The sequence below is a fragment of the Papilio machaon genome, chromosome 23 (assembly GCF_912999745.1).
Source record: "Papilio machaon chromosome 23, ilPapMach1.1, whole genome shotgun sequence".
In the NCBI taxonomy this organism is placed as follows: Eukaryota; Metazoa; Arthropoda; class Insecta; order Lepidoptera; family Papilionidae; genus Papilio; species Papilio machaon.
The window spans coordinates 5,922,587-5,931,297 of NC_060008.1; the positions used below are offsets into that span (position 1 = coordinate 5,922,587).

At 47.6% G+C, this 8,711-nt stretch overlaps 1 protein-coding gene across 1 annotated transcript in view; it reads left to right on the forward strand.

Moving 5' to 3' along the window:
- Positions 1-7,535, forward strand: part of LOC106707757 (calsyntenin-1) — a 102,077-nt gene extending 94,542 nt beyond the window's left edge. The window contains exons 2-20 of the mRNA XM_045683843.1: positions 842-1,002; positions 3,102-3,223; positions 3,406-3,617; positions 3,723-3,869; positions 4,175-4,375; positions 4,483-4,563; positions 4,631-4,813; positions 4,906-5,033; positions 5,104-5,284; positions 5,394-5,531; positions 5,610-5,742; positions 5,824-6,017; positions 6,095-6,270; positions 6,339-6,455; positions 6,531-6,632; positions 6,713-6,857; positions 6,945-7,135; positions 7,221-7,347; positions 7,424-7,535. Coding sequence (XP_045539799.1) covers positions 842-1,002; positions 3,102-3,223; positions 3,406-3,617; positions 3,723-3,869; positions 4,175-4,375; positions 4,483-4,563; positions 4,631-4,813; positions 4,906-5,033; positions 5,104-5,284; positions 5,394-5,531; positions 5,610-5,742; positions 5,824-6,017; positions 6,095-6,270; positions 6,339-6,455; positions 6,531-6,632; positions 6,713-6,857; positions 6,945-7,135; positions 7,221-7,347; positions 7,424-7,491 — 2,807 coding nt within the window. The 3' untranslated portion in view covers positions 7,492-7,535. The remainder of the gene's footprint in view (positions 1-841; positions 1,003-3,101; positions 3,224-3,405; positions 3,618-3,722; positions 3,870-4,174; positions 4,376-4,482; positions 4,564-4,630; positions 4,814-4,905; positions 5,034-5,103; positions 5,285-5,393; positions 5,532-5,609; positions 5,743-5,823; positions 6,018-6,094; positions 6,271-6,338; positions 6,456-6,530; positions 6,633-6,712; positions 6,858-6,944; positions 7,136-7,220; positions 7,348-7,423) is intronic.
- Positions 7,536-8,711: the final 1,176 nt, after the last annotated feature.

The window sequence follows — 8,711 nt, forward strand, 5'->3', positions numbered from 1 at the left end:
TATTTCTTAGTGTAGTAAAATCAAGTCAGCAATCAAGAAAATCATATAAACATGTTTAATAATTCACAAAAGTAAAATGACATACAAAACGTGAGGCTGAGTACGGGACTAAAGTGATTATACCCGCAGGACTATTGAGCGCTCACATGACTCATCATCGTTATTCCTACAGATGTCAATGTTAGAGGAGACATTGATTACTATAGCTCTGAAAACTGAACGTTTTATTTGTTTTTTCTTGAAATAAAACGTCTTGTAAAACATGAGAGAGTTACTCTAATAATTTATGTATTTAAACCAGTGTTCGTAATATTGATTAAGTTGACCATTTATATATTATTTCAATTAGTTATTTGAGCCATTTTAGTGCATGAGTTTCATGTCTACCGATAATTCGTTAATCGTTACATCAAATATTAATAACTTCAAGTGCTTTGTGGTATTCCCCCAACACTTAAGGTTACTCTCGTCACTTAAATTACTGTCTTACACTTAAATATACGAGTGATTGTTCCTAGTGAATTCCCGTAACGATAGAGTGGCGTCGCTAGGGAAATATCTAGCTACACAATATGAATATCATGATGTTATAACAAGATTTTTATATGAGAACCTATAAAATTTTTTTGTCTGCGTGATTTTTTGTTTTTTCAAACAATGAGAGGTTGTGATATGACAAGATGTTTTTGTACACTTAAGTGTAGGTATAACAGGCTATCTCAACTAATTTTCTGCTCATCTTTCACTTCAGCAAGACAAATGCCAAGGAAATTTAAATTAAATAATCTTAGCACTTTCATGAAGTGTAGCAAATTTTATAATAGTTGTTATTGTGTTACAGACGTCCCGTACCTGGAGCTGGCGGAGCCGGAAGAGGGCTACCATGGGCTGATCCGCGAGAACGAGACCCTGGTAGAGGTGACACCAGCCATACGCGCTCGCGGCCCGCTCTGCTCCTTCCTCATCCTCAACAACAAGCACCATGGGGAGGCGCCTTTCGAGGTCAGTGTTGCATTTTACCTTATCACAGCATACTAGTAACTGAAATTACCTCAAAAGCGCCTGATATACGATCTTTTTTGTTAAATTATTTTAGATCAAGTATTTGAAATACCTACTGTTAAAATCGTAAAATAATGTCAATTATCAAATAATTTGACAAATTTTACAATAAAAATTAACAATTGAGGGGCTGGAAAGTTTGTTTAACAACTCTAAACTAAGCAAAAATCCTTTGAATATGACATTGTCTTTTTGCTTTTCACACTCCAACCATTATGGATTATTTGCTAAACATCCCGATAATATTCTTAGGTGCCTAGTTAAAAAGAAAATAAAGGCGAAAAAGCTGGAGAAGTCGTATTATTCTGAAGTAATTTAATTTTGCGTGGTTTAAAAAGAAATTCCATTCAAAGTTTAAACAAACACCATTTCTATGAAATCACATACGCTAAAATATATAAATTGTAAACGAATGTGACAGGGGAATCGATTCAGTATGGGAGCAGGTTGTATTTGCATTACGACTGCCGGAGGGTCGATTGCGTAACTTGTACGAGTTGAGTTGCGACGCGCGAATGTACACAACACAAATACATCCATACAGTGCATACAATGGAGATAGGGTTGGCAACTTTTTGTTTATGATTCTTTTCTTTTATCCACTGGTAACTCTGCCTTAATCCAAAAGTGTAGGCAAAAATTATGAATTTCTAATCACATCTATCTTGTTTCTTCTTTCAAACATGTGGCATAAGAAATTATATATATCGTTTAAAATTCTATTTTGAGAGTCGATGTTCATGAACTATAAATTATTATTGAAAGAGAAATTAAAAAAAAACGAATAGCGAGAAGCGAAAGCACAATCTGGAGTCTAACTTTAATAAAGCTAATGGTCGTCGTGGCTGGATATCGCCGAATATTTTATAACGACCGACTTTAGTATAAAATTCCTTTTTTCAATAAAAGTTAACGGTCCGTCTCACGACTATTTAAAGATAGACAAAAATATTTAACGTTGACGATACAGTAAGCCACATTATAATCTATTTAAGATCATTTTATTAACATTAAAACTTTAATTAAATAATGATTGCTATTTATTCTTATTTAGATTAATTTTATAAGGTTATCTGTTGTATTAATTTCATTCTAATACTTAGATAAATGAGATTCGGATATAAAGCAGTAACCGAATAAAAGGGGGGGGGGGACAGTTCCCGCGTCGGCTAATTTCCGTAATGGAAACACTTTGGGAAGTGAAAAAACATAATAAAAAAACATGAACAACTCTCCCTTTATTACTTAACGTTGGAATTAAGCAGTAAAGTGCTTTAAATGGTGAATCTAGCGCTCTACAGTTGTAAGCACCCGCCCAATGGCTTCGCATATAGGTATTTTCAAACACCCTGCTATTTGGTTTCTATTGATATTTGCATATTGAAAGTTATCTCGATTGCTCTTTTTTTATAAGAAATAAAAAATATAAATGACAAAAGAAAAATCATATTTTCATTGGTAATGAAAAATTGATAATTTCGTGAATTAATCTCTAACCATTTGAGAGCGCTTTAAATATGTTTTTACATTGTTATATTCTATTGCTATATATATATTTATTTACAAAATTGACTCCAATCTAGAAACGAAATCTTGAATATGAAATACCACTTCCTTTCTCGTTACGGCGTTCAAGTAAAAGAGGCAAAATGAAAATAGACAGAGCATTTATAGCTACGAAACAAGCGAGGTGCGACAGGCAAGAGTTAATAGAAAATATAGCACTAGCACGCATGACTGTGACACAAAGTCATGACAACGTTTCGTAACGTAAAATAGCATTTATCGTTGCAAATGGTTGAGCAATTCTTGACACATTTCTCATTACATTCTTTTCTTTCTGATCTCAGAAGTAAAAACAGCGGTGTATGATGATCCACATTACGCATGGAATTGCGTATAAACATATATATCAAAAATAAAAAAATCTCCAGAATGTATTATTATAAATTGTATTGTCCTCTTGTAACTTATTATTTAGTACATTATTAATACATAGCACTTTTTCCGTATATAAAATGGTTTGTATGTATCCTCAGATCATGGTAATAGACGAGAACGAAGCGCGGCTGCGCGTGCGCTATCCGCTCAACTGCGAGAAGCGGCGCAACTACAAGTTTGATATCGCCGCAGTCGGCTGCGATGGCTCCTACTCTAATACGTAAGTAGACAACACGTCATGAGTCACACGCCGACACTCTGAACGTACCCCCTGAACAACTGAGAAGATGCCAGCTTGTACCCTTGTCGAAGGACGTCGGTATTTCGACCTAAGATCATCAAGTCAGTTTTATTCAGTTTAAGTATCTCTATGTGTAATATATGCGTTATCTTCTTCCTCAGGGTTCCTGTACACATAACGGTATCGGACGTGAATGAGTTCGCGCCAGTGTTCAGCCAGGCGGCTTACGTGTGCAGCGTGGACGAAGGCAAGATGTACGACGAGCTGGTGCGCGTGGAGGCCACGGATAGAGACTGTACGCCGCACTATGGCGACGTCTGCAAGTACGAGATCCTCGACGACAACGACCAGCCCTTCACTATCGATAATGAAGGTAAATTAAGCAAGTTTATCAGAAGGAAAAAAACATGCTACTGCGTTATCAACGATTGAAAATTTGAAACAACTAAGTCCTAAGCCATTGTGTTAATATTATCAGGAGTGATCCGCAACACGGAGCCGCTGGACTACGAGAAGTCACACAACCACATCCTGTCAGTGGTGGCGTACGACTGCGGCATGATGCAGTCCGCGCCCGTCATGGTCACCATCAAGGTCAACAAGCCCTGCCGTGCCGGATGGAAGGGTGAGTTCCTCAAGTATCTAAATAATTCGTGAATTCGACTTCTGCTGTTGCGTTCACTAAATCAAACAGTACTTGTGGCCAGTATTGTACTGCCGACAAGATCGACGATTGAAGCAAATATGCTCTATATGCCCTAAGAAGATAACCCGCAGCTCACTTCTAAAACAAAACACATAATCTATAAAACTGCATTGATCTTCGACTGTAATTTTAAGGAGACAAAAGCTTTTCATGCAGTGGAAGGATTTCGTCAACACAATGCATTTTATTGGATAGTGTATAAGGAAGTTATCCGTGCGTGTCAGGTCTGGCCGAGCGCGTGGACTACGCGCCGGGGTCGGGCCCGCTGGCGCTGTTCCCGGCCGCGCGGCTGGAGGCGTGCACCAGCGACGAGCGGTGCCCGGCCGTCACCCGCATCCAGGCGCTCGTCTCGCTGCGGGCCTCGCGCGCCGGCGCAGCCTGCGACCGCGACACCTACTCGCTGCACTCACAGCGCGCCATATGCGGTCAGTAACACTGCACCTTTTGTGCAAAAAATTACAAAATATCAATTTAGTCAAAAAGCTATATATTTTCAAGGAAAAAACTTCACTAGTTGATATGTCGATTTCAGGTCTGGACCCGAAAACTATCGATCTTCTGCCGAGCCCCGGAGCGGGCAACGAGTGGGCCAAGTCCTTGAAACCAGAATCAGGTACCCGAAACTTCTACCGTTCGCTCATAGAATGCTCCTGGAACAATTTAAAAATGCGATCTCTCAGGACACGACGGCGAGGAGATGTTCGAGTTCGACGGCGAGACGACGTCGGCGGTGGTGCCGGAGAGCGTGCTGGGCCACTCGCTGGGCAGCAGCTTCGCCATCTCCACCTGGCTGCGACACGCGCCGCGCCCCGACCAGGACAAGCACCGCAAAGAGCACGTGCTCTGTCTCGCCGACGACCACAGTCAGTACTCATACTATCAAAAATGTCCACAGAGAAACCTACTAGAATTGTATATAGCCGCGAGTTCTATAAACACCTTGTTACATTTGCAGAGATGAACCGTCACCACTACGCGCTGTTCGTGCGCAACTGCCGGCTGATCTTGTTGCTGCGGCGCGACTTCGGCGAGGGCGACCTCAACATCTTCCGTCCCGCAGAGTGGCGCTGGAAGATACCGGAGGTATTTGTTTGTCCAAAATTCATCTCTTATATAATCTATCAACGTCTTATGACTGCACGTATGTGTGTAGGTGTGCGATAACGAGTGGCATCACTACGCCATCAACATCCGCTTCCCGACTGTGGAGCTGTTCGTGGACGGCGAGCCGTACCGCGCGGTGGACGGCAAGGGGCCCGAGGTCATCGACGACTGGCCGCTGCATCCCGCGCACGGCATCAACACCACACTCGTCGTCGGCGCTTGCTGGCAAGGTTGAACAAAACTATTGAAATTGGTCTACGAGTTGATAAATTTTTGGAGTTCTTCCCTATTTGTATTGCGTTTTGACAGTCTTGTAGCGGATTGTATTGTAATGTGCAGGCACGGAGGGAGACATGAAGCACCACCTGCGCGGCTGGCTGGCGGGGCTGGGCGTGCTGCCCGGCGCCCAGCAGCCCGCCGCCGCCCTGCGCTGCGCCGCGCGCTGCCGGGAGGGGCTCAGCCTCGCCCCCGATCTATGTCGGTATCTTACACATTGTGTGAAATGCGATACTTCTAGGTTTCGTTCCAAATAATTGTAATAATTTGTGAATGCAGATCTGAAGTCTGTGTCGGTGGAGGGCGACGGCGCGGGCGAGGTGGAGACGCTGGTGCGGCGAGTGGCGTACGGCGACGCCCGCGCCTTCCCCACCCCCGGCAGACGCAACGTGCACCTCGACACCACCATCACGTGAGTGCCCGACCCTCGACCTCACTTCGCGCTTCCACCGCCTCCACCTCCGCAATGCTCACGTTGGCTCGCGTCCCGCAGGTGCGACAACGGACGCATAATAAAGGCGCGGCCCGCGGAGTCGTACGTGATGGTGCTGCAGCCGCAGACGCCCAGCATCCTGCTGAACGGCAGCGGCGACGCGGCGCGAGACTACGCGCACTTCCGCGCCGGCCTGCGCGTCTTCGCCGACCTCAGCGTGCGCGTCGTGGCGCGCGACCACGGCACGCTGCACGGTGCGTACTCTCCGCCCACCGACCCGACCTCGGCACCGAGCTAACGTCCCTCGCTGACGACACCTTCCTCCGCACAGAGACGGCGAGCCAGAAGCTGGACTCGTGCACGGTGTCGGTGTACCCGGCGCTGAACCCCGACCACGAGGCGCTGGCGCTGCGCGGCGGAGTGCTGCCCGCCAGCGACGTGCGCGCCGCGCTCTCCCGCGACGGCGTCACTCTCAGCGGCGCGGACTCCGTACACAACTACCAGAAGGTTGGCTTCGGTTACCTTTGCGGCGTACTCTCGCGAACGCATCATTCCCACGTCGTGTATGTCCGCAGGTGCTGCGCTCCATCGAGTACAGTAACAAGAAGCCGGCGTACTATCTCAACCGCGTCTTCAAGCTCACCTGCTCCGAGCTCAACGGCCGCTTCACCAGCAACGAGTACATACAGACGGTGAGTGCTCGCAACCCGACTGCGCACATCTCACCGATCGTTCATTGATACCGACGCGTTTGTGTTAACTCGCAGTTGACTGTGGTGCATCCCCGAGCTAGCTCGTCGGGCGAAACTGCGCACGCGCTGCGCCCCAGCGGGCTGGCCGACAAGCTGGACGCCGTCGCCAGGGACAAGGTGATGTCATTCGACTAATGATGCCATCTGGTTTCTAATAGTCTTCTGGAGCTTTTCAGTAACGAGTGTGGTGTCATCAGGTTCCGCACGCGGCTGAAGGTCTGGAGGGTCTGGCGACTGCGCCGCGCGTGTTCGCCGCACACGCGCAGCGCAACGCGCACGCCGCCGAGCTGCCCGCGCCGCGCCTGCTGGACCTGCGCCCCGAACACGAGCACGCCCAAACCAGTCAGTGCCGTTAATTTCTGCCGCTCATTGCCCAAATTACGATTTTAAATCGTCCATTAAATTGTAACGCATTCGTCGTCCCTCCAGACCACGTGGCGCTGGTGATGGGTGCGGTGGCGACGGGCGCGGTGGTGGCGCTGGTTGCGGTGGGCGTGGCCCGCGCGCGCTCCGCCCGCCGCCCCGCCCCCGGCCCGCGAGCCCGCCCCCTGCCCCGCCCCGACGCCGAGATGGCCTGGGACGACTCCGCGCTCACCATCACCGTCAACCCCATGGACGATGTGAGTCTTCTTAATATTTATTTATTTATGTTAGTAGACGAAGACTGAGTTACTTACGTGTGCTCTGTGTGCGCGTGTGTTGCAGAGTGTGGGCGCGGTGGGCGCGGTGGGCGAGGAGTGTGGGCGCGCGGGCGACAGCTCGGCCGAGTCCTGCTCCGACTCCGACAGCGACAGGAACGACTCCGAGGACGATGACGACGACGACGGTGAACGTACGTCGTGTATATGTAAGAAAATAGAATTTTGAATTCGTCAAGTTTGTATACTGTATGAGTGTGTCTGTTGCAGCTCTGCCGGGCAAGCAGCACAAGTACCGCAACATCAGCCAGCTGGAGTGGGACAACAGCACGATGTAATGCCCCGCCCCCGGCCGCGCCCCCGCCCCCGCCCCGGGCACGCCCCCGCCCCCGCCCCGCGCGCCACGTACTTACCCCGCCCCTCCCTGCCCCGCCCCGCCCTCTGCGCGGCCGTCTTGTCTCATCTCTCGTAACTCGCCCTCATCGCCTCCGCCATTCGGTCCATTTTGCTATTTAACTAATTAACAGTGTATTTGTTCATATAAGACGGCCGCGTGACGTCACACTCGAATGTTCTCGCAAACAGTCAATGGAATTGATTTCGTAGTCTCTATCGGTACAGGCTCGCCTCGGTGTTGTGCAAAAGGCGCTCTATTGCATCGAGATAGAGTTCAATTTGCGTACTCTCAAGCTTCAGCACTCTCTCGCGGCACAAGACTTTCTAATGTAAGATTTGTTAGTCTCTAAAAGTAAGGTCTCAAAATTGATCATATCAACTTTATACGTAATGGATAATTTCTCCCTCGCTCGCTTGTTTAGCTGAGGCTCGTCCGTCTGTTTGTAGAACTTGTGACACTTTTCTATCGTTTTTTTTCTATTGTAAGTGAAGCGATGTATGTAATAATAAAATCTGTAGACGTTGTAATTTCGTATGGAGTCGGATATATAAGGTTTAGTGTTAAGAGATCATTCGCTCTTTGTATATTACTACACTAAGTGACGCTTGCGCCGCCGCCGGCTGCGCGCCGCCAGCCGCCCCGCCCCCGCCCTCGCTCGCGCTGGCCCCGCCCCCGACCAGCGAGGCCCCGCCCCCTTTTGCATTTACGATAAGTACAAGATACATACGAATCGATAGATTCGTACCCGGTACAAAATACGTCGTCACTCGTAGTTGTATTGTGTCGCCGGCGCGCCAACACTTCTAACCCTCTATGAGCTTTTAAACAAAAAATCGGCTTAAACGTATTTTAGGCACAGAGTTATTTGAAAACGTACATAGATGTATATTATACAAGTACTATATTAACGGTGTCGTTTTAGGATCAGCTATAGATACTATATGATAATTATATATATATTTTGAATGCGTTAAGAAAATTTTTACTAACGTTTAGGTGTAAGCTACGTGTTAGTTTCGGTGACGCACACGCGCACAACGAGCGCGGCGTCGCGACGCCCGCTCCTTAGTTAAGTTTTACTGTCCCTAACCCTCACGTCGGGCGTTTCATCTGCCGGAGGGCAGCAGCCGCACCGCAAGGGGGAGGAGGGCACTACGACGG